Source organism: Pectinophora gossypiella, chromosome 28 (genome assembly GCF_024362695.1).
Source record: "Pectinophora gossypiella chromosome 28, ilPecGoss1.1, whole genome shotgun sequence".
Lineage (NCBI taxonomy): Eukaryota > Metazoa > Arthropoda > Insecta > Lepidoptera > Gelechiidae > Pectinophora > Pectinophora gossypiella.
In genome coordinates, this window is record NC_065431.1 from 4,743,374 (window position 1) to 4,769,936 (window position 26,563).

The window sequence follows — 26,563 nt, forward strand, 5'->3', positions numbered from 1 at the left end:
AATACTTTTGAGTCAGCGTTAGTTTCGAGTTACCCACCTCGTGGCTACGTAAACAATTCATGGAAAGTTATAAATATTATATGATGTGATTGTGAACAGCTACGAAATGAATCCTAATAAACGCGACTATAATGGATGGATATTGTGTCCATCCACTAGATTCCCTGGTAAATTCTATTATTTTAACGTCGTAACTGGCGAGGCAGCTTGGAGTTTATCCAATGTCGAGGTTAGTAATTGTTTTTATTAGAAAATCGTGGAATAAATCGTATTTATTGCAAGCGTGAAGACACGTGCGTTAATCAAAATTATAGGACTCCGATGAATGAGACACCCTCTGCCTACCCTGTATAGACACTATAAACATTATGATTATTTTATTCATATCGTTATGAAATGGATAAACCTTTGAACTTTTGTAAAATAAAGATTATATTATGCACACTATATTATTTTAGTTACAGAACTTATGTTATCACCAAGTCAGTTCCTTGTTGCTCCTTTTCAGAGAAGAATGGTGTCCAGACCTAGCTTTCCGCAATCTGACAAATGGCAAACTTACCCTGAGCCTGAGAGTCCACCAGAAGAGACCAGTCAACTCTGGAACTACCAACCAGAGCCCAGAATGTACCACCAACCAATGCCAGTATTTGGCCAACCTGCATTCCCAAACTATGGGCCAAGCATGGTAGAGCCAATGTCTCCAAACATTGGCTGGACTCCTGTACAAATACCAACATCAATTTACAGGCCAATGAATGTCCAAACATTTGATCCATCGCCACAAAGCTGGCCCAACTTTGGCCAACATAAATTCATGTACCGAGATCCTATGAAAAGAGATTTCCAAGAACACAAATATTTTGACAGTAACAACAGATATTTTGATGTCAACAACAAGTTTCCAAACTTCAACAGCCAAAGACAGGTATTCAGTCAAAAACCAATGAATTATCCAGTCCATCCAGGACCTTTCATGCATCCAAAAGACATGTTCAATGCAAAAGGCACTATGCCTTATCCTGACCAGAGAAATACTTTCAAACCACACTTTAGAGCTCCGAATGAACAATTTAATGAAAACATGTTCAGCCAAAATTCACTAGCAGCTCAAGAATTGAACAGGCAAAGGATTTTAAACCAGAAATTCATAAGTAACTCACAAACATTTGGCCATTCTCTGTCAAAATCACAGGAAAATTTGGCAATGTTTAACAGTTACAACAACTTTAATACCATTCAGAAACCAGATGCTGCTAGACCTAAGATAGGCCTTGGACTCCTGAGGTCAAAATCTATGAGCGACTTGAAACAAGCACCTAAACATGATAACCCATTTTTGAGCCCTAAGAAAAACATTCCATTTCCGCACTTGGCTAATCAAAATTTCTCAACTTCAAAGTCTTTTGACAACCTGTTGAATGTCCATTCTACTACAGAACCAGCATTTAGTCCGGAGAAAAAGGTTCAGAAGGTATCGAGGCAAAATGTATCTTTTAGACCAGCTGCATTGAAAAATAGGCTTGTTTTCGTAGACAATAAGGGTACTAATGAAAAGGACAGTCAGGATTCAGAGCAAAATTTAAGTGAAACTGACTTGCGATACGTTCTGATGGCTCGGCGACGCAAGTCTTCTCTGAGCGAGCATGAGGATGGACATAATGAAGGTAAGTTACGTAAAGTTTCCTATACAGGCTGTTAGTGACACCATAACAGTAACTTTGGGGGATGATTCAGACCTTTTATAATAAGTTTTTTTTTTATTAGATATATGGTTAGTAAGTAGATTTATATTAGTTAATTTAGTACCTACCTACTTACCTCCTAAAATGTGATACTTAGAACATAAAACCTACCAACTGTTTACAAAACCATGAATCCTATGCAAATAAATGATTTGATTTGATTCTGAGCTGATATCAAGTGGAATTTCCTAGTGTTTTTTAAATTATTTTACAGTGCATAACATACATATCTATAACATAAATAGCCTAAAATATATGTCCTATTGGGCAGAGGCCTCCCCTCAACGAGTGGTTATGTGGCATACCCCACCACACTCCAGTGTGGGTTGGTGGACTTGGTGGGCTAAAAGCCCGGGACCAAAGGTGTAACCAAAGGATTAACGTGCCTTCTGAACCACAGAATCAGCTTAATTTTCCGGTCAATCTTTTGCAGTAAAGAAGATAAAAACAACTTACTCAGAAGAATATATGCAACCCCAACCAGCTAAGAAGAAGAGAGTTACATTCAACCTCGGTGTTGAAGACGACCGAGAGATCAGTGTTGCTGAAGATTGCCAGAATCATATGGATATTGTGAGTAAACATTTACGCACGCACTCACAAACAATCGCACTCTCAAACACGCACGCAGAAACAGACGTTCGCACATACACACGCACGCACAAACACTCACGCACATACACACGCACGCACGCACGCACAAACACACGCACTCACAGACACTCACGCACATACACACGCACGCACGCACAAACACACGCGTTCAAAAACACTCACGCACATACACACGCACGCACGCACAAACACACGCACTCACAGACACTCACGCACATACACACGCACGCACGCACAAACACACGCATTCAAAAACACTCGCGCACATACATACGCACGCACACACAAACACACGCACTCACAGACACTCACGCACATACACACGCACGCACGCACATACACACGCACGCACTCACAAACACACACGCACATACGCACGCACGCACGCACAAACACACGCACTCACAGACACTCACGCACATACACACGCACGCACGCACAAACACACGCACTCACAGAGACTCACGCACATACACACGCACACACGCACAAACACATGCACTCACAGACACTCACGCACATACACACGCACGCACGCACATACACACGCACGCACTCACAAACACACACGCACATACGCACGCACGCACAAACACACGCACGCACATAGAGCGCTACTACGTTGCTTGATAACGTTTGGGCTAGTAACTTGTACAATCAACAACGGCTTAACCTGCCTTTCGAAGCACAGAAACGTCTTTTTTTTTCTTTAGGTGGATACTACAGAAGACAATTGTGAAGCTGAGACTGACACCGCACCTGAGGAGCAGGTTCCTGTGTGTGTGATAGCTGATGCTGATGTTCTTCTGGCGGAGTTTGAGCTCATTGACGAGTTCGTGCAGTCTGGTGAGATATTAATCAGTTACTTTTTACTAAACGTCAAAACACGAAATTACTATGGAATTTGTATGAAAAAGCACACTGCGACGTCATAGGAAAACGTGATAAAATGTCGGACATATTACGTTTTTCTTGATTAAAATTCGTAAATAAGTTAAAAAGAAAATGCTTTTCGTTAGTCTTAGATCTGTCTTTATTAAATAACCAGAATTGCCCATATAATATTGCCCATATATGAGGAGCTCGATGGCGCAGCGGTAAACGCGCTCGGTCCGCGATTGTTGAAGTAAAGCAACTTTCGCAGAGGCCGGTCATAGGATGGGTGACCACAAAAATAAAAGTTTTCATCTCGAGCTCCTCCGTGCTTCGGAAGGCACGTTAAGCCGTTGGTCCCGGCTGCATTAGCAGTCGTTAATAACCACCAATCCGCACTGGGCCCGCGTGGTGGTTTAAGGCCCGATCTCCCTATCCATCCATAGGGAAGGCCCGTGCCCCAGCAGTGGGGACGTTTATGGGCTGATGATGATGCCCATATAATACACTTAATAGGGGGCGAGCAAGTCCTATCCTTTCGGATAATACGGGGCGTAACATCGTAACGAAAACATTGAGGGACGATTCAGACCACGATTCTGAGTTGATATCAAGTGGAATTATAATGACAATTTTAGTTGTTTTTAAAATTATTTTCAGTTCCGTACTTTTGCAATGGAAAGTTCCACTTGATATTAACTCAGAATTACGAGCTGAAACATTCTCCAAAGTTTTCGTTACGATGTCATTAACACCCTGTATATAAGATTTATGACACTAAGTAATAAAGTCATATTATAGTCAGTGGTATTATTCCTTAATCTATGTTATAGTGTCAATATTGGTTTCAGATGAGACCTACACACTACTGGTGCCGCAATCAGTAAAAACCGAAGTGGAGGCCTTAGGACAAGGTCTATGCAATGGTAGACATCTAGTGCTGAGCGCCAGACATATAGTGAGGAAGCTGGCTGACCCACCGACCCATATCACTGGTGAGTCACTGTTACTGATTACTTCATATCTCGGTACTGGTGACTCACTATCACTAGTCACTATTATATCACTGGTGAGTGAATGTCACTGGTTACTAAATATCACTGGTGAGTTATTGTCACTATTCACTACATAACTGGTGAGTCACTGTCACTAATTACTACATCAGTTCTCAGACAGTTAATCCCATGCATTCATATCTTCTAAATAATCACTAACTTTCTTCCAGGCAACCAGTGGCGAGAAAACATTTATCACAATACAAAGAAGATATAATAAAGATAAATATAATTATTTTTATCTTAACAGTCTCCGTGGTCTAGTGGTTAGAGCGTTAGGCTAACGGTCTGGAGGTCCGGGTTCGATTCCCGATGGGGACATTGTCGAAATCACTTTGTGAGACTGTCCTTTGTTTGGTAAGGACCTTCAGGCTTGAATCACCTGATTGTCCGAAAAAGTAAGATGATTCCGTGCTTCGGAGGGCACTTTAAGCCGTTAGTCCCGGCTATTAGCCGTAAAACACCTCCACCAACTAGCAGTGGAGCAGCATGGTGGAGTATGCTCCATACCCCCTCCGGTTGATTGAAAGGAGGCCTGTGCCTAGCAGTGAGACGTATATAGGCAGTTTATGTATGTATTGAATTGTATTATTCTTTCCTTTTTTTATTTTCAGTTGAACCCAGAGACTCTTCATTTAAATGTGAGGAATTGACAAAAAATCCGATACTGAAATGCTGTCTACAAATGTACGATGACGGAAATTATGTGGTATGTATATATGTTTAACATAACATAACGGCTTCCGTGGTCCCCGGTTCGAACCACACACAATAATCACTACTTCTATCGTGTGGGTTGTGAGGTGGAGTACCGACCTCATCAACCCTGGTGTCAGGGTTACTATTGAGCCGCCAAAGGCCCCTGACATGGCTCCGAAAACCGAGAAAATACCGAGCATAGCTCTCTCCATGATGGGAGGAATGGGGTATAGAATATAGATAATATATTTTAATATTTTTATTTTAAATATAATATTTACATGACAATAGTCCCGCCAAACTGCAGAGGCAGGTTACTATTGAGCCGCCAAATTAATTAATAAACGAATATCAACTGAGACTGCCCTCAAGATCATGTCAATGTGACAGTTCTCACATAAAAACAGAGACTTGAGCATTAACTTGAGAGCAGTCTCAGCTGAGATTCGTTTATTAATATCACCCTACATACTTAAGTAAACAGCCGGGATCGACTACTTAACGTGCTCTCCGAAGCACGGTCGTCACACTAAATTCATTTTTTAATTTTCAGATTTTAGTTACTGACAACGAAGAATTGTACAAAAACGCAACAGAATTAGAATTAGAATGTTACACGTCACAACAAATCAAAGAATATATGGCAACACCAAAAACAGAGGTCTCTTTTGACTTGAAGAAAGTCGAAAATGGCGGTTATAAGCTTAAAGAAAATCTAGGAAAAATCCCTTTTGCTTTAACAAAAGATGATAACGAAGTTACATTTTCGAAAAAGGAAAAAATCCAACAGAATTTAGCAAAAAAGATTGATTTCGAAGAAGACGACGCGTTTGATATTCAATCTAAAACAATTAACCAATCGAATGATAACTCGTTTTTTCACGAGAATGACACAATTATAGCAACACAAATAAGTAACGACATAGAAAACTTAAACTTGAAAGAAATCGATGAAAAAATCGACTCACGAAAGCCGAAAGGAAAACAATTGAATAAAGAAAAAGAAATACCGAGTTCTTATTTTAAAAATGACAGTTCGGAGAATGTAAATTTTCAAAATGGCGGCCTGTCTAGTTTCTCCGACAGGCCGCAGGCAGCGGACTCCGGTGTGGCCAGTAAGAAGAAAATAAAAGATATAAATGTTTATAATCTCAGCGAGCATCTAAGGAGTTTTTATGTGAGGAATAATGTTGTTGAGGAGAGAATTGCTACTAGAATGGACGAGTGGCTGTGTTTGTTTGTACAAATTATGGAAGCCACTCTGTTGGATGCTTTGAGTGTAAGTATTATTATTTGCTTCTATGCTGGAGTCACAGAATGCGTTTAATGACGCCCTTTCCAGACTATGTTCTTAAAAAAAATATAGATGGCCCTGCAGATTTAACGGCGGGGATTTTGTTTTTTTAGGCACGTTAAGCCGTTGGTTCCGGTTACTACTTACTGATGCAAGTTAGTAGTTGTTACATGAGCCATGTCATCATGTGTCATGCCATGGGCCTTTGGCGGTTCAATAGTAACCCTGACACTCGGGTTGATGGGGTTGGTAATCCATCTCACAACCCACACGATAGAAGATTTAACGTGATAATCGCCTATTTTCTTATTACTCGGGTGCATAAATTAATCAAAAATACAATGTAATAGCAGATTATAAAAATAATTGTTGCGTGATATTTGCACGCTGTTACATAGCTGCCCGCGGCTTCGGTGATTCGGGCCGGTCTCGTGTAGTTTATTTTTATGTTGTCGTCTTTCGAATAAGCTTTTTAATAAGCTTTTTGTTACTTATTTATTTATTTATTTATTATGGACAACTTACAAGCTACACTCTGCACATGCAAAGTTACAGACAATAAAAAAAAGATTAAGAGCTAGCTCAATTACAAGTAGTCACAAAATATGAACTAGTTTCCGAAATAAATATTTTGAATTTGAATTTGGATCACATTATGGATACAATTATGTTGCTACCTATATTGCTCCTGTTTATTTTGATCACAATAATAATGGGTAGAAGATGTGTCTGGGTGTATTAAAAACGGTCATCATTTATACCCAAAAACAAAAATAATAGATGCATATGTCTGTTATCCATGAAATTAAAAGGTAAACGAAGGCAAATCTGTACAGCGCCATCTATATATTTTTTGGGAAAGTAGCCTGGAAAGTCGCTAATTTCTTATAATACGGTATTTTTTTTTTATTAGATTGGTACACACCTATAACTCACATAACTCTCACACTCATTGACCTTCCGTTCTCCAGTATTCTAAGATACCCACACACCAGGGTTGATGAGGTTGGTAATCCACCTCACAACCCACACCCATAAAAACATCATCATACTATTCTTTCAGATCATCAAATCGCCGCAAATAGAGGACTGTACAAATTTCCCCTTACGCGATTTGCTACAGAGAACACGGGACGTGTACGCCGACCACAGGACTGTTAGGGTCCTGATAGACAAACTGTGTGCCGCCCTGGATTATGGTTTTAAGAACGCTGGGAAAAACAGTAAGTGTACCCATTGATATACAGGATTGTAGCAGAGTACAAACTCTGCACATACTGGCCTTTCGTTCTGACCGTCAATCATTTTAAATTATGAAATTCTCATTCCATTCCGCATTTCCTTTCATTTTACACTGACTCATTGCATCCCCGACCTTCAAATAATTAATTAATTATTTATGTTGTTCTTATGCCTTCCCTATGGATAGGGAGATCGGGCCTACCATCACGCGGGCCCAGTGCGGATTGATGGTTATTAACGACTGCTAATGCAGCCGGGACCAACGGCTTAACGTGCCTTCCGAAGCACGGAGGAGCTCGAGATGAAAACTTTTTCTTTGTGGTCACCCATCCTATGACTGGCCTTTGCGAAAGTTGCTTAACTTCAGCAATCGCAGACCGAGCGCATTTACCGCTGCGCCACCGAGCTCCTCAAATCGACCCACTAGGGTCGATTAATTCTTTCAAATATTTTTCCTCTCAGACGACGCCCTGAGCCGAGGTTCGCGCCCAACTGGGCACCCTCAGGCCTGTTGTCTTAAACGTTGTACCGGGTGAGAGCCTTCAGCGCTCCCCATTTGTCCGGCCAAGTAGTTAATGCCATCTGCGGCAAATCTACAATAAGTCACGTCAAACAAAAAGAAAAAAAAAGGCGGTCGCCCTCTTCCACACGGTCGATCAGGTATGTTTAAGCCCTTCTTGACGGAGTGGTCGTCTTCGTGTATCAGGATATGGCTTTTATTATTTGAAAATTGTGAGGGTCGGACTGAAAAACAGTCCGAGAGATCACTGCGACCCTGACAGATCTATTGTGACCTTAATCCCTACATTTAAATATCCTCCTCTAGACCGATCCGTTCGAATAGATCCAACATCTTTTTGGGAGAAAGCTCCATGACTACCTGGGGGTCCATTATGTGGCCCTCAAGTGTACGGCTTCTACTATGTATAATCTGCATAAAGGAGGATATGGCTTTACCGGATAAAGAATTTGAATTGAAATAAAAAAATAAATGTTTATGTTATGTATGTTTTTTTTTATTGCAGATTGTCCTACATTTTCAATGAAGCCAAATGAATTCATGCAGATGTTTGGATTTGGTGTACTGCTTATTAAAAGTCTCAAGGTAAGTCTGAATGCCATGCCCAGTTGGTAGAACTCTTGCCTCTCACTTTGAGGTTGCAAGTTCGACTCCAGCACAGGCCTAAACCAATGATTGTCGAATTTGTTTTCGAATTCACGTTTGGATCATAAATGATTATCGCGTGCTCAGCGGTGAAGGAAAACATCGTGAGGAAGTCCACATTCCCGAGAAATGCAATTCAGAGGTATGTGACCTAACCTGTATTGGGCTGGCTTTCCCTTCGCTTCGAAGGTCAGACAGCCAGTGGCTTCTGTAAAAAACGGGACCTGTCAAATCTTCAGGTTAGGTAAGCGGACCCTGTGAGAAACAGGATAATGCTAGGAAGATGATGAAGGTTAGTCGGTTCTCCTTCGAATATAGCTTTAGAATAAAATCATCGCTCAAAATTTTCGTTACGGTGTTAGTTAATGACACCTGGCTGGTTTTGAGGCGGAGGACAGGAGTCCTAGTATGGCTTTGTAATAGACTACTCTGGGCGCCATCCCACTTGCGTGAGACCGCACTGCGGGGCGGAAGGCAAGACGGAAACCACTGCCCTATTTTTACCGACTTCAAAAAAGGAGGAGGTTCTCACTTCACTTCACTTTTTAAAGTTTATGGCTGCATCGTTTAGAAACGATGATTCTGCCAACGTCAAGGTACCGAAGAAAAAAAAAATCATAAAAAAAATAGTCGGTAGGTTAATTTCGGTCGGTAGGTTAAATTCGACCGTATATTTTTTTTTTTTTACCTAAAAAAGTAGCATGGAAAATGCTGCACCGACAAGAGCGTGGCTCTTAAATTGATGATGATGGTGATGTGTCGTTAACTCTCTGTATACTTGACGCATTCCAGAACATTCTACAAGAGAACCCAGCACTGTCGGACGGGGAGGAGCTGCTGGAGAACTTGCACCGCGACGTGCTGGAGGGCCGGCCGGAGCCCGAGGGCGCTCCGCCCCCGCCCGCGCCGCCCGCAGCGAGGGACCTGTGCCCCCGGCCCGACTGTGAGGCTAACACCCGTATAACATGATAACTCCAACCTTCCTCGACTCATCCTCATGTCGCGACAAACACTTCAGGACCCCGCCAGCGTGGTCGACGATTTCCCTCATTTGACAAAGTGAACAAAGTGAAGTGGTTTGAAAGTGAGGACTTTTCAGACTTGAATCACTTGATTGACCGAAAAAGTAAGATGATTCCGTGCTTCGGAGGGCACGTTAAGCCGTTGGTCCCGGCTATTAGCCGTAGATACACCTCCACCAACCCGCAGTGGAGCAGCATGGTGGAGTATGCTCCATACCCCCTCCGGGGAGGCCTGTGCCCAGCAGTGAGACGTATATAGGCTGTTTATGTTGTTATGTTATGACAAAGTGAAAGCCCAGAACTAGAAATCGGCTGTAAAGGTTGGTGAGAAGCTGCAGTAGTTTTAGGCGGATGAGACGTTCGTTATGTAAAAATGATCCAAAATCAAATAATTTATTGTGACACACAGGTACAGTGGGTAGATGTTGATGTGGGTAGACCGCTGTGATCTGCCGGTAGGCGTACAATTAAATTAAATTTGGTGAGACGAGAATTTACTCCCAAGCGTGTCTCCTTTCCAAAGTGTGTTACCTATTGAGTTTAGATAGTATTGAATTTGATCACTGTGAGCTACGATGGTAGCTGATCAAATCAAATCAATTTATTTGCGAGAACGCAGAATACAAAAAAGGTGGCAAAATATCAACTGATGTATATGATGTGGACTGTATTACTATAATATGAAGGAATAACAAATACTTAGCTTATGAGAGAGTTATTTAATGTATTTTCACGAACAAGAACAAGACGTAAGCAAGAAAACAAGATACAAAAACGTTATCAAAAAAGAAGAAATATAAAAAAATATGTAAAAAGATTATAAAATCTGCGAAGAGTTCGCAACAACCACAATGTAATTTTTGTGATATTTCTCCACCGGGATTCGAACCCGGGACCCGGAGGTCACGATCCCGAGATCGTGAGCCTGAAGTGGCTGGAACCACCACTCTTTTTTTTCTTCTTCACTTCTTTTCTCTTTTTCTTCTTATTTTCTTCTCTTCTCTTTTGTGTCTTGTTATTGTTATAATTTGTTAATCTGTTACCTATTATAATCGACGAATCTGCAGTGCACGGTAAAACTTTAAGTTTGTGATGTACAGTCATGAGCAATATAATGTACCCACTATAGGACTCTGTCGCACTAACATATTTGACATTTAGTGAGACTTACAGTTCAATTTGTCAAAAAAGTTAATGTGACAAGGTACCAAAGTGTATACATATTAATGCTCGTGACCGTACTGTACTAAACATGATAATGTACTTAGCAATTGTTTATACATAACATACATACATAAACAGCCTATATACGTCCCACTGCTGGGCACAGGCCTCCCCTCAATCAGCCGGAGGGGGAATTGTTTATAACAAATAAAAAAAAACCACTGGATCACTGAAGCTGTAGTCGTAGTAAATGAACTTTACCTTATTTCTCCATTACAGTTGTCAAGAAACCGTCTGAGATCCTGCAGTATCTGAGGGAGCATTACCCGGAGTGGAACTCTTACAGGACCCCGGAGGACAACCCTGAGGAAGCACCACCGGTAAGTTACACATTATATAGTTAGTTACTCATTAGTATTTACTATTTAATTATTTGCCGTCAACTAATGCCCACACAATAGTATATATTATACAATATAATACATATTATACAATATAGGTTGTTAGTGACTTCGTAACGGATACTGAGGGGGATGATTCATTATTCTAAGTTACTATCAAGTGGATTTTTTGTCGCAAAATTCATGTTTTTAAATATATTCAATTCCGTACAATTGCGACGTAAATTCCACTTGATATCAACTCAGAATCATGGTCTGAATCATCCCCCTCAGTATTCGTTACGATGTCACTAAAACCTAATTTTAATCTTAACATATAGCGAAAGAGGTGTGTCTCCGTGGTCTCTGCCTACCCCAACGGGGAATAGGCGTGATCTTATGTATGTATGTGAAACTGGCGTGTACCTGCGCATACGCGTCGCACCCCACCTTTAACTCAGTAACTAACAGGTTACTAAGCTAAACGGTTGTTTGTTTATCGAATGATTCAGCTCATTATTCTGAGTTAATAATATCAAGCGGAAATTTCATCGCAAAATTAAAAATTAAGAATAATTTTAAAAAAAGCGACGAAAAATTCCACTTGATATTAACTCGGCAATGGTTAATGATATTTAATTTTAACTACTATTTCATGTTTCAAGGTTCAACCGAAATCGACCAAAATCGCCCGAACTTTCGGAAAACATCTCGGCCTACTAAAATTTGATTCATCCAAAAACATGACGCTAGCCAAACACAATCAGAAAGACACGAAACACCTTAAAGAACACAACAATGATACTCTAAACGCGAATAAAGAATTTGAAAACTCTGAACTGTTCAAAGAAGAACTTACTGGGCCGAAAATGATAAAAAAGTTAGCTTTACATCCGTTTTTACCGCCGAAAATGAAAGAGATAGACGTCGAAAAGAGGGAAACCATAAACAATGAGCTAATAAACATGATTGAAACTATGACAGACAAGAAACCAGCGAAATGTGTGACGAAATATTACGATTTAAACACAATTATAGTCAATAAAAACGCAGACAACAATCCGAAGAGTGATCCTTGCGTCAAAAATTTGAAAGATTTCCAAAAGAGCTTGGAAGCACTCGCGAAAATTTTACCGCACAATTCTGATGATGCTAAGAGAAATAAGGACAGTAATACAGCAAAAAACGTACAAAAAACATCAAAAGATACTGAAGTAGAATTAGAAGATAAATTAAGTACAAAAACTGATGTAAACCTTAAACAGTCATTAGATTTGGACATGTTAGATTATTCTGATATACAAAGCACACCAGACACGATATCCGAGAGGACATTAGTCATTGACACTTCATTTGAAGCAACATCTCCCAATGATAAGGAAGTCGAAGAAACTATTTTCAATGACAGACAGAAAGAGAATTTTGATAACGCTGATGAAAATACTGAAAATGATGAACGAAATCATGATGATGAGGAAAATAATGATGTCGCTAAGGACGATGATGCTCAACAGAATGATGCCAGTAATGTTAATGATGAAACGAATGCAGAAGCGGCATTAAATGGCATTAATCATGATTCTAACGAAGTTACTGATGACAGCGGCATTGAAAGCGAAAGTCAGCATGCTTATTCGTTTTGCCAGAACTTTTTGTGTGAACTTAGCTGTACATATAAAACTGTTTATTACTTCATGTAAGTTATCTTCCTAGCATTATCCCGTTTTTCACAGGGTCCGCTTACCTAACGTGAAGATTTGACAGGTCCGGTTTTTAAAACGACTGCCTGTCTGATCTTCCAACCCGCGAAAGTAAAACCAGCCCAATACAGGTGGTGACATACCTCCGAAAATGCATTTCTCGGGAATGTGGGTTTCCTCACGATGTTTTCCTTCACCGCCGAGCACGTGATAATAATTTATGATCCAAACATGAATTCGAAAACAAATTCGACAATCATTAGTTTAGGCCTGTGCTGGATTCGAACCTGCGACCTCAAAGTGAGAGGCAAGCGTTTTTCCAACTGGGCTACCACGGTTTATTATTTTATGGAAGTATTTTTGAATATTGGCCCCGATTCCTGCAGACACCTTCTAATTTTATTTTAAGTTATATCTGTCATTTTCTTATCCGCCGAAAAGGAAAGGGACAGATGATTGACAACTGTTTTGTTTTTTGGAGAACGTAACCTGGAAAGTCCCTAATTGAGAATACAGGGTGTTGCTGACATTGTAAGGAAAACTTTAAGGGATGATTCAGACCATAATTCTGAGTTGATATCAAGTGGAATTTTCCGTCGCAAAAGATTGGAACTGAAAATAATTTTGAAAATCACAAACATTTTCATGAATTTTCCGACACGAAATTCCACTTGATATCAACTCGGAATCATAGTCTGAATTATTCCCCTCAGTATTCGTTACGATGTCACTAACACCCTGTATAGTCGAGGCTTTTTTTATTTATGGATAACATTTTCTTTCAGCAAATCAAGTTTGAGCGAACTAAAACATAAGAATAATATTAGAAGTGGCAGAAAAAAATTTTTGCACGAGAACGCAGCGAGTACCTATACTATTATGGCCACCATTATTAGGAATCTAAAATTGTAAGTATACATATACAGGCTGTACACTAACTGTGTTAGTTAGTGACAACGTAACGAAAACTTTGAGGGATGATTCAGATCATAATTCTGAGTTGATATCAAGTGGAATTTTCCATCGCAAAAGTACGAAACCTTTAAATAATTTTAAATAACACTATTTTCATGAATTTTCCGACAAAAAAATCCACTTGATATCAACTCAGAAACACGGTCTGACCCATCCCCCTCAGTATTCGTTACGGTGTCACTAACACCCATACGTACTTGTATGGCTACCTGTATGTACTTGCACGGGGTGTAAGTGACATCGTAACAAATGCTGAAAGGGATGATTCAGCTCATTATCAGAATAATACTTGATATTAATTAATTCAGAAGTTAATATCAAGTGGAATTTTCCTTCTCAAAAATAATCGAAAACAATTTTAAAAAACTAAAAAATCTTGATTTTATGTGACGGAAAATTCCACTTGATATTAACTCAGAGTCATGGTCTGAATCATCCCCCTCAGTATTCGTTACGGTGTCACTAACACTCATACCTACTTGTATGGCTACCTGTACGTACTTGTACGGGGTGTAAGTGACATCGTAACGAATACTGAGGGGGATGATTCAGACCATGACTCTGAGTTAACATCAAGTGGAATTTTCCATCGCAAAAATATAGAATCTAAAACAATTTTAAAAAACTAAAAAAAATCTTGATTTTTTGCGACGAAAAATTCCACTTGATATTAACACAGAATAATGGCCTGAATCATCCCAGTATTCGTTACGATGTCACTAGCACCCTGTATATTTTATCTTTTTTTTCTTTCAGCATTATTGAAAGAGAGACAAATGATGGAACGAAAGTAATTCAGTTGATGTTCAAAGAAGGAACTGAACCTTGTAAAGATAAAAGGATTTCTAGGTACAGGTATGTGACAGTTCAATAGAAGGGTGGATCTTGAAACACATTACCGCTCGCGACTATATCTCAATAGGGTAGTCAGAGGTACATCCAATTTATGTACACCATTAACACGTTTATGGAACACGATGTTTGTGCGTCACCCAACAGGGTCCACTTAATACCAGCGTCGTGGTTCACGCCGCGACTTGTGCTGAGTGAGGCCCTTTTATCTCGGGACGTCCACCACCACCTTATGGTCATTTCGACAAACATCCGTCTTGCTTTTTTGTTTTAGTGGAAATTTTATGTGATGTTGTTGTCTTTTTTTTTGTGTGGCGCTTTTGTATAATAAACTGTGTATTTCTATTCTATAAGATGAATTAAGTACCCACACCTCACCGAGCTTTCTGTTAGACCAACGTGATAGGTGGTGAGCCGTATCGCCGTGGTGGAGTATGCTCCGTACCCTCTCCGGTGGATTGAGGGGAGGCTTGTGCCCAACAATAGGATATAAAGCATGAATTTCTCATAAACATACATAAAAATCATAAACAGCTTATAACTTTATGTAACACTGTCCCACTGCTGGACACAAGCCTCCCCTCAGTCAGCCGGAGGGGGTATCGAGCATATTCTACCACGCTGCTCCACTGCGGGTTGCTGGAGGCATTTTTATGGCTAATAGCCGGGTCCAACGGCTGACGTACCCTCTGAAGCACGGAATCATCTTACTATGTTCTTATCAAACAAAGGACAGTCTCACATAATATTTTTTTATTGACCACAATGGACAAAAGATACTGCATTATTGAATGTGGCGCCATCTGTTGCATGTGGGCGGAACTAGCTGGCCAACTATTTGGGTCCGCCACACCTAAACAAGTAAATAACACGTAACTTTATTTTTCAGACAGGTCATAGTGAAATGTTTGGAACAGGCCAGGATACTGCAGAATGCGTTGAAATTGCTGCAGCGGGCGACTGGGGATGAAGATGTAGACTCCGTGTCCTGCAGTTCCATGACTCCTAACGAGTATTACAACGTTTTTGAATAATTCGCTAATAGGGTTGGCAGGCTCGAAATACAAAAATTCATACATACATAAACTGCCTATATACGTCCCAATGGGCACAGGCCTCCTCTCAATCAACCGGAGGGGTGTATGGAGCATACTCCACCACGCTGCTCCAATGCGGGTTGGTGGGGGTGTTTTACGGCTAATAGCCGGGACCAATGGCTTAACGTGCCCTCCGGAGCACGGAATCATCTTACTTTTTGAAAAGTCCTTAACAAACAAAGGACAGTCTCACAAAGTAATTTCAACAATGTCCCCATCGGAAATCGAACCCGGACCTCCAGATCGTGAGCCTAACGCTCTAACCACTAGACCACGGAGGCTGTTCAACAAAAATTCAAATATCTTTATTTTCAGACTTGTCCAACATAACGAGTAGTGAGGGGGATGATTCTGAATTGATATCAAGTGGAAATTTTCCATCGGAGAAGTATGAAATGAAAATAATTAAAAAAAAACACTATTTTAATTAATTTTCCGACAGAAAAATCCACTTGATATCAACTCAGAAACATGGTCTGACTCATCCCCCTCAGTATTAGTTACGGTGTCACTAACACCCATACCTCATTGTATGGCTACCTGTATGTACTTGTGTGGGGTGTGACATCGTAACAAATACTGAGAGAGATGATTCAGCTCTATTCTGAGTTAATATCAAATGGAATTTTCCATCGCAAAAGTATAGAATTGAAAAAAAAAAATGAATTTAATGACGGAAAATTCCACTTGATATTAACTCAGAATAATGACTTGAATCATCCCCCTTAGTATTCGTTACGATTATTGTCCAGTCATGACCAATATAATGTACCCACTTTAGGACTCTGTCGCACTAACATATTTGACATTTAGTGAGACTTACAGTTCAATTTGTCAAAAAATGCTAATGTGACATGGTACCAAAGTGTATACATATTAATGCTCGTGACCGTCCATAGATGTTAGTAACGTAAAAGGACGTAAATTTTATTATTGAAACTTAAGTGAATTACTGACTAATGCATTTAATTACTTATATTTGTCACGTACACAAAAATAATTAAAACTGTACGTACTTTTACTTTTTTTTGACGTGACTTATTGTAGATTTGCCGCAGATGGCATTAACTACTTGGCTGGACAAATGGGGAGCGCTGAGGGCTCTCACCCGGTACAACGTTTAAGACAACAGGCCTGAGGGTGCCCAGTTGGGCGCGAACCTCGGCTCAGGGCGTCGTCTGAGAGGAAAAATATTTGAAAGAATTAATCGACCCTAGTGGGTCGATAGTGATAAGCGCAGGCTGTTAGCGAAACCGTAACGAAAACTTTGAGGCACGGACGAACGGGAGTTACCGGTCTATACGTAGTATAAGTCTAATGAAGAACTAATGAGAACAAACACCAATAAACTGTCTGATAAGTTCTGGATAAAATATCAGACAGTTATCAAGTGGTGCAATAGACCCCAAGTGCACGGCGCATCGCCTATTGAGGTAGGCAGCGCAATATGTTGACATTTAAAATATTTTCTGTTGATAATTTAATTTTTGAGTCGAACTGTGTTAAAATCAATAAATATTAGAATTAAGCATTAATCTTAGGTTTAAGTAGACATTTTTGTATAGCGTTAGTGACACCGTAACGAATACTGAGGGTGATCATCAGGCTATGATTCTGAGTTGATATCAAGTGGTAATTCCTGTAGAAAAATTGTAGTCTTCTTATCGTGTGGGTTGTGAGGTAGAATACCAACCTCATCAACCCTGGTGTCAGGGTTATTACTGGTTTGGCGGCTCAGTAAAATTTTAGTGTTTTTTGTGTAAAACTTGGGTTTTTGTTACGGTATCACTAACACATTATACAGTCATGAGCAATATAATGTACCCACTTTAGGACTCTGTCGCACTAACATATTTGACATTTAGTGAGACTTACAGTTCAATTTGTCAAAAAAGTTAATGTGACATGATACCAAAGTGTATACATACATATTAATGCTCGTGACCGTACCTGTGTAAGCGCTGAAGAAGTACATAATCCCACTCGTTTTTCTAGTTATTTTTTTTTTAAATATTTTTTATTCTATGTTTCAGTGACATGTCATTTCATATAAGTTAACTCTCAGGGTGGTATTAATAAACTAATCTCAGCTTCGAGACTGCCCTCAGGATCATATCAATGTGACAGTTAATCAAATCAAATATACTTTATTGCACAGAACTACATTTAAACAATCAGACATTAACACATGAATACAGTACAATTTGGGCGGCCTTATTGCTCTAGAGCAATTTCTTCCAGGCAACCACCAAAAGGAAATAAACTTGGATGCGTTCTCAGTTGCGTTTACAGTTCTCATATAAGAACAGAGACTTGAGCATGATCTTGAGGGCAGTCTCAGCTGAGATTCGTTTATTAATACCACCCTAAGGGCCCTTTGATACTAGCGATTGTTGCTCGGCGCGATACTGGGTAAAACTTAGAACACGGGTGTTCTATCTCATTTTATATCTGTTGATTTTGTCCTAAAAGATTATAAATAAACCATAGAAAATATACTTAATAGTTTTATTTAATCTTAATTTAAAATTGATTACATAAATAACAAAATAATAAGAAAAAAATCTAAAGGGCGAAAATGGCCACAAAACAGCATAAAATAGAGCCCATAGACCTTGTTCAGAAGGCGCGATTTACTCGCGTTTTCATACCACAGAGTAATTTGATTACTTTATAGATTCCTGCATGCTTGGATATGGGCGTCTGTATCGTTACGATATTAAGTACTCTGTAGTTTGACAACGCGCGTAAAACGCCTCATCTGGACAGGCTCATAGAGTTCATACGTAATTTTTTTTTTATTATTATTTAAAACAATCCACTCTTTTGCCGTTCTTTTCATTTATTATAACTTTATTTTAGATACAATCAAACTTATGTACATACATCAGTTATAAATAATATTTTGTAGAAAATGAGAGTGTATAAGACCTGGCGGGTTAAAAATGCCACATCGAAGCAATTCATCTAAAAAAAGCAATATTGCTATTTGACATTTGTTTGCATTGCGCACTTTACTTCTATATGCGCAAATGTCAAATTGCAATAATGCTTTTTTAGATGAATTGCTTCCATGTGGCCTTTTTAACCCTGTTCTTGTCTATGGAATGGCAAAAGCTTGATCAAGACTAAAGTTGATAAGCGAAGGGCCTAGTCAAGTTGTAAGTTTCTACACTTGCAAACGTATAATGTCACCTTACAGTGAAAACCTAAGAGCCTTTTGAAAAATCGCATTCGGATGTTTTTGGTTAACAAATCCTCGAAATAGACAAAGCTAGTTTCAATCCAGCAGGTCTAAAATGCGCAACGTGATAAAATAATCGGTCGATTAAGATAACTTTAGGAGCTCGGTGGCGCAGCGGTAAACGCGCTCGGTCTGCGATTGTTGAAGTTAAGCAACTTTCGCAAAGGCCGGTCATAGGATGGGTGACCACAAAAATAAAAGTTTTCATCTCGAGCTCATCCGTGCTTCGGAAGGCACGTTAACCCGTTGGTCCCGGCTGCATTAGCAGTCGTGTTAATAACCATCAATCCGCACTGGGCCCGCGTGATGGTTTAAGGCCGATCTCCCTATCCATCCATAGGGAAGGCCCGTGCCCCAGCAGTGGGGACGTTAATAGGCTGATGATGATGAAGATAACTTTGTTTTTTTCCCTAAAACGCGCGCCATGTGATTTTGTTCGTATTTTGACAGAACGACATGACTTATTCGGGTTCACATATTAGCAAAGAATCGACAAAATTATATCGTCAGAATTGATAAATTTACCGTGACAAAATTGTATGACACATAAACTGCCTATATACGTCCCACTGCTGGGCACAGGCGTCCCCTCAATCAACCGGAGGAGGGACCGAACCGGGGGGGTTCGGGGGGACAAAATAGTATCATGTTGCGCATATTAGCAGTACTGTAGGCTCTGCACGGTAACCGAAAATAAAATTAGGTGTGTGCAGGAATCGGGGCCGTTACTATATTGTAGTTTTTAGTAGAATATATGTAAATTATCAAATAAGTAAGGAGATTGCCTTGATCTAGCTATAGTTAACTGCATGTCCACTTGAGCTGAATTTCTTATTTTTATACTGCGTACTGCGGCGAAGCATAAAGTAGGGTTGTGTTTAACCGCTATGTATGTATTTATATGTCTATAAAAACGACCTAAAAGGCCACTGAGGGATTTACTCATCACGAAATCTCAGAAACTACAAATGCTAGGAGTCTCAAATTTTAGGACGTAGGTGCTCACTAAGACGGGATTTCGCGAAATTCGTCCCCTAAGGGGGTAAAGTAAGGTGGCTTAGTCTGTATGAGAGAAATGCAAAAGCTCGGTGAGGTGTGGGTACTTGATTCATCTTGCGATGGATGTATTTTTGACTACCCCAATTGGGATAGTCGTGAGTTTATGTTTATTTATTTATGATCTTATATTGTTGTTTCTCTCTGATCAATAAAGTATATTTGTATTCCATTGTATTGGCGTTGGAGCTTGACACTCCTAATTCGGCTCAAATAGACTTGTAGCTTTAAAATGCTCTTAATGGAATACTGGTTTATCCAACAGCGGCTAACAGCAGTTGCGCGACATCCTCCCTTGGCGATCGAGCGACCAAATTCATGGTCACCCCACCGGAGCTTATCGCAAGACGAGCCCTAACCAACACCGGGGCACCCCCTCTAAATATACCCCCTCCTCTTATTTCCTTCACCGCTTCACCTACTATCGCGTTCTTCGGCAACCCTAAATGCTCGCAAACCGCCTTAGCCGCATCGTTGATATCGTTCTGAGACAATACGAAAGTATCGCTAGCTTCTGGCGCGTTCGACGCTCTCTCCCAAGTCTGCTCCCAATCGTCAGTCGCAGCTCTTGCTCTGATCTGGTCTGCGCAACCCATTTCGAACTCCTCCAAGGGATACGAATCTGCGTAACCCTCTCCAGGGTCTGGGAGACCAGAAGTCGGATCACAATCTTTGACGGTGAACTCCAAAGTCGCCCCAAAAGTGCCTAAACTGTCCAGAAACGCGCAAGGATACTCGACCAAGACGAATACGCTGCCAGGCTTGTCGTACTGAAGTTTCGGGCACGTGATCACAGTTTTGATCTCGTATTCTGGAGGCACCTCCAGTTTTACATGAACCTGTTCCAAAAGCTGGTCGCTTAAGGTGTTGACGCATTCGAATTGTAGCACAACATGACGCCCGTAGACGTGTTTTAGAAGACGCACCCTGTATTCTGTCTCGGCTTCTGTCAAATCCACCGGTTGTGTGGTCTTGAAGAGAGGTCCCAAGCGTTCAATTCCAGGGATCTTCGCCAATTGCTCGGAATACAACTCTTCCAAGGACATCTGTACCGGTTTACGTACTTCAATTTCCACTACAGGTTCTTTCGATTCCTTCTGTTCTTCTTCAGTAGGCACAGTCATAATATCGAAAGGTTCATCAGGGTTTGTCGCGAGGTGATCGCGCAAAGCTTTCTCGAGCAATACAGGGTTCGGTTTGGGAATATTCACTATGAAATCGTTGATCAGCTGTTGGTCTCCTGTGTCCAGTATCGCGCTGTAGTATATAGCCCTGTCTCTTACTTCATCTTCATCGTCTAACTGGCAACGGGCGAGTAGAACTCTAATATTTGGAAGTAGTTCAGGTCTTTGCGCCCCGAACTGAGCGACAGCGGACACAGCCGCGGCACGAACCGGCCCTGACTCTAAAATAACCCTGTTGTAAATGAACCTTATATAACGCGATGGTTGCCGGGATTTTGGCCCTTCACGACCAAGCAAGTGAAGAATCCTAACCGCCAAAGCGGTATGCTCACAATCTTCGATGAACTCGCAAAGATGCGCCAACCCCGTTTCTTTCGCGTCAGGATTTTCCTCGACCAAGGCTATTATCGCATCTGCGATGGCTGCTTTGTACTCCAAACCTCCTTCGTCCCTTAGCATACCAGCGAGGAACGCGGCTAATGATTGGTGCTTCCTCGGGAACTTGGTGCAAAGCCGCCTAATAGCTTTGACAACTACGATTTTGAACTCATCAGATATCTCAGATACGAAGCTTGATATCTGCTTCATGAGGCGATCAACAGAGCTCTCCGCGCCTGTGGCCAGTAACGTCGTCACTGCTAAAGTGGCAACGGACCTGTTTGGATCCGAGATTAAATTCTCCAAGTCCACAGCGCAGGCTGCCACCGCAGTAGGATGCTTCGCTGTCAATCTTGCTAACGTCCTGGCCCCGGCAAGGCGCAGCGCTGCTTTTGAAGATCCACAGAACAGCTGCAAGACGGAAACAGCAGGCGCCAAGTCTCTAGCGGTCTTCCTGAGGTTGACAATCGCGTGGGCAGCTTCGTAGATAACCATTTCTGACTTGTGTCGGAGGCAACATTCGATGAACTCGATGTAAGGCTGAGAGGCTTCTGAATCGTCGTCTTCTACCAGCTGGGCTGCTAGGCGGATGAGCATGCAGAGTGCGTAGGGGGACTTCAAGTTAGCCCGCCCAAGACGTGACACTAGTTTGACAGTGGATAGCTTGTCGTTCTTTCTGGAGCAAGCGACGACGCCCAGGGCGTGGTACGACACCATTGCGTTGTCCGAGCTGATCGCCTCCTGGAATTGGAAAAGTTACTTTAGTCATGCTATCTTCTCTTCTATCGTGTGGGTTGAGAGGTCGAGTACCAACCTTGATTATATCATTATAGATTATTTAACAGTTATAGTCATGAGCTTATGTGATGTAAAAATGATTATAATTCTTGTTATTGTAAAACAACTGACACCAGACCCAGGTATTGTAATCTAGAAACTGACAGAGGGCAGTAGTAACAGTAAGTACTATTCAGAGGCGGAGGACAGGAGTCCTAGTACGACTTTGAAATATACTACTCTGGGCGCCATCACATTCGCGTCAAACGGAGTACTGCGGGGCAGAAGGCAAGAGGGAAACCACCGCCCTATTCTTCCCTAAAAAAGTAGCATGGAGAATGCTACACTGACAAGAATGTGGCTCTTAAATTAGATAGATAGATAAAATACTTTATTGAGCACCATCATCATCAGCCGTATGACGCCCACTGCTGGGCATAGGCCTCCCCCAAGGATCTCCACGACGATCGGTCCTGCGCTGCCCGCATCCAGCACAATTGAGCATTGAGCACAATGGACACAAAATACAGAGGACAACATATACAGAAAAGCACAACAGGACGCCTTATTGCTAATGCAGCAATTTCTTCCAGGCAACCTAAACCAAACCTAAATTAGTGAACTTTATATTTTTACTTGAAAATGACATAAGTTTATATTTAAATAATGAACAAGGACATACTCCACACTGCTCCATACTTGTTAGTAGAGTGGAGCCATATTCAACTATTTATTTATTTATTTGACGAAGCCTGTGGTGGGTTTACATTCTGTTTATTTATTATTGGTTATTGAAATATATTTTATTTTTTTATTTATTATTTATTTATATTTTGCTTATATGCTGTTCTGGGAGCAAATAAAAAACATAGAACACGTTCAGCTGCTTGTCTTCCCGGGCATGTCGTAAAAACCGACAGAGGGATTGCGTCCTCTAACATGATGGACCAATGTTATGGGCGACAGGCTGATCCCTTATCACCATAAGGTTCATCATATCCATCTTAGGACTTCGTATCAACAGTGGCTGCAAGTTGTCTTTGATTACTTGTGGCTCTGCCCACCCCATTTGGGATTACGGGCGTGAGTTTATGTATGTATGTATGTTATTATTTATTTATTTGTACACAATAAAACAGACTACTATACAAATACAGACACAGACAGACACAAACAGACACAGACTACCACAGACTATTATACTTACTATACAAATAAACTGAAATGTTTTAAAGTAAAAGTGTAATTAATACTTATTTTTTGGCAAATTATATGATGCCTATAACGTGAAGAAATATAAATCACTGAAACAATAAATTACATAATATATATTGTAAAATAACATAAGCTCACAACTATATCCCAATTGGGGTAGTCAGAGGTACATCCATAAAGATAAAATGTTATGTGTGTATATTGTAATGTGTTAATAATAGTTAAGAGAAAGCTTTTTTGGAATGGACTACTTGGCCAGACTAATGGAGTGCGCAGGGCTCTCTACAAAATTTAAGAAAGCTCAAAGAAAGCATAGATTAACATTGACTAAGGAATAAACACATACACATTTCATACTCACTTGTAATTTTTTTGTCATGAAAATGATTACATATTGTGCAATTTCTTATAAGAAAATGTAGTATGACTGATGGACACCTAAGCATAGTATTTTAAATATAATAACTATAATGATAGGTGTAATGAAGTGTCCCCCCCCCCAATCCCTAACCAATATTTAGCAAGTTTTTCACCATAAGGTTGCCTGGAAGGAACTGCTGTTTAGCAATAAGGCCGCCGATGGTGCTTCTCTTGTTTTATTTAAATTTATTTTATTCTTATTCTTCTTATTCTTGTGACTATTGCAGTTGTATTTATTGTTGTGTTTATATGTGCAATAACGCGAATAAATACCACTATAATTATTCAAAAAATAATGTTTCTGAGATTCAGATCACACAAAAATGAAATTATAATTATAAACTACTAACCTGAGCTTCATTAGCCCATCGCCGGACCAAGTCCGGAGCAGTAGACGAGAGATGCAACGCTGAAACCAGCGCCGCGGAGCTAACAGCCGAATTCTTGTCAACTATCGCCTGTTTCATATATCTCTCGATGGCCTGGAGCATTGTACTGTCTGTAATGCTGCACAGGGCCCTTATAGCCGCCGCGCGGTACAGATCCTCCTTCCCGGTCATGTCTTTAGTCAGAGAAGATGTCACTATAATCACATCTTGGGCCATAGTACTGAGCTCCTTAATGCAAAGGTAAACCATCCTTCTAAGCATCACATCTTTAGATTGAAACAGCTTTGTGGTCGCAAAAAACGCATCTGTAGCCTCCTGTGTCGTCAATTTTTCGCCTTGGTTGAGTAAATATAGGATTTTCGTCAAAATATGTGTGCATTTCCTCGGGTTGACTGGTGTCTCGTTAAAGTACCGGGATTCTTGTAATACGATGGTTTTGTCGAGGTTCTGGAAGGGGTTTCCTCCGCTGTCCTCTTCTTCTTTCTTGTCACGTTTAAAGGAGCTCATTTTGAGCTTCTTCTTTTGAGAAATTAGAAAATTGTGGGGCGCCGACGAATACACTTTACACGTCAGCTGTCAATTTTTTTTTTAATATTCGTTTTTGTGACTTTAGACCGAATGATTTTAGGCATTGGTTACTTTTTATTACAAGGCTTGGATACGCGCGTTTTGTCTATAAAGTTTCATGTTCGTTAAATAAATATACATCGGCTTTGTTGAAAGGGACCGAATTTTCCATTATTTTTGTCGATATGCCTATATATACTTTATTGTAGCTATTTATATTGATTATCTATTTATTATACATAGTACTACGATAGTGGAAAAATTAATAAATATTCAAACTACTGTGGGCAGTTTGGGTAAACAATATTAAAGCTTCTGAAATTAACGAAAGTTTCATGTTTAATCTGCTCTAGTGAAAGAAGGGGTATATTAAAGGGGGCAAAATTTCATTAGTTTTGCCGTAAAACGCTCCGTTCTCGAGACATTTTGATTTATTGCTTTGAACTGCTATTAAAAATCTAAGGTGAAGATGGTGAAGGATCAAATTAAACACAAAGTCTTAGTAAATTTTTACGTACATCTAGGTATTGTTTGTACGGGTTCTGTTTGATTGATCAAACCAGTCGTTTCGCGGACACACTGGTAGCATAGAATAAATAATGGTAGCATAGAAAAAACCGGAGAGCCGAATACATTATTTGAAGCGAATATTCGGCACATCCCTAACGAGCGACTATCCAGGCTACGTTCACCAAAGACAATATATACGTAGATGGCGCTGTACAGATTTTCCTTCCTTTAACTTTCTAATTTAATGGATAACATATGCATCTTTATCTTGGGGTGAAATCAAAAGGATAAAAAATAAAAAAGTATTTTTATATAAATATTTACACTTTATTCGTCTCAACATTTGAGAACAAATTATTTAATATTGCAATATTCGAAAATAACAATTTGAAGCCCCTAAAATACTATTACTAATTACAATTTTACAGTAAAAAAATGACAACATTGCAAAATCGTGTTTCGTAATTGGTCGGTTTTGGCCAATGTTGCCAGTTTTAGAAAATCGGGCCAAATTCCTTTTGAATTTTATTTCTAATTTAACTATTTATATTTTCGAATACAGCAATATGTGTATACTTGGACCTTGACAAAGAAATTAGTTATTTACAATCAGTCATTACAAAAACCTTAGATGACAACTTGAATGGTCACTAGAGCATATTTTTACATAGATTTTGGAGCAAGATGCAAGAAATATGATAAAATTTTTTATTGCATAATAAAAAAGTAATAGCATTTCGCGGCCTAATCGCTTCAAGCGATCGCTTCCATGACCAATGACAAATTATCCTTCAATGACCAAACGTAGAAAGCAGTTACAAACTGCGGTTATTCACTTAATAGTTTTAAATTGAAAATAAATCTACTTTAGCAACATACATGTAAAAGTGCCATTGTTAAATTATCAAAATTAATTCATATTAAAAAAAAACATTTTATCAACTT

General features: G+C 40.0%; 2 protein-coding genes across 2 annotated transcripts; one reads left to right on the plus strand and one right to left on the minus strand.

Annotated features, from left to right (window-relative positions):
• Positions 1–18,381, plus strand: LOC126379107 (uncharacterized). The gene is made up of 15 exons (XM_050027712.1): positions 1–229; positions 509–1,667; positions 2,179–2,318; positions 3,074–3,206; positions 4,085–4,228; positions 4,903–4,997; positions 5,541–6,266; positions 7,345–7,504; positions 8,549–8,628; positions 9,481–9,631; positions 11,154–11,254; positions 11,920–12,950; positions 13,740–13,862; positions 14,686–14,784; positions 15,671–18,381. The coding sequence occupies exons 1-15, from the start codon at positions 107–109 to the stop codon at positions 15,813–15,815; spliced, it is 4,410 nt and encodes a 1,469-aa protein (XP_049883669.1). The 5' UTR covers positions 1–106; the 3' UTR covers positions 15,816–18,381.
• LOC126379134 (coatomer subunit gamma-like) lies at positions 18,373–25,115 on the minus strand. Its single transcript, XM_050027770.1, has 2 exons — positions 24,503–25,115; positions 18,373–22,481 (listed from the first exon to the last, which is right to left on the minus strand). The coding sequence occupies exons 1-2, from the start codon at positions 25,046–25,048 to the stop codon at positions 20,433–20,435; spliced, it is 2,595 nt and encodes an 864-aa protein (XP_049883727.1). The 5' UTR covers positions 25,049–25,115; the 3' UTR covers positions 18,373–20,432.
• Between the last annotated feature and the right edge of the window lie 1,448 nt (positions 25,116–26,563).

What these genes read in the sequence shown, in the direction of transcription:
- LOC126379107 (XM_050027712.1), top strand. Translation starts at nt 107, where the DNA reads ATGAATCCTAATAAACGCGACTATAATGGATGGATATTGTGTCCATCC. An exon ending in CCCACCGACCCATATCACTG is followed by an intron (nt 4,229 to 4,902) that starts GTGAGTCACTGT and finishes TTTTATTTTCAG; the next exon opens with TTGAACCCAGAGACTCTTCA. An exon ending in AAAAGGATTTCTAGGTACAG is followed by an intron (nt 14,785 to 15,670) that starts GTATGTGACAGT and finishes TTTATTTTTCAG; the next exon opens with ACAGGTCATAGTGAAATGTT.
- LOC126379134 (XM_050027770.1), bottom strand. Translation starts at nt 25,048, where the DNA reads ATGAGCTCCTTTAAACGTGACAAGAAAGAAGAAGAGGACAGCGGAGGA. An exon ending in GATGGGCTAATGAAGCTCAG is followed by an intron (nt 22,482 to 24,502) that starts GTTAGTAGTTTA and finishes TTCCAATTCCAG; the next exon opens with GAGGCGATCAGCTCGGACAA.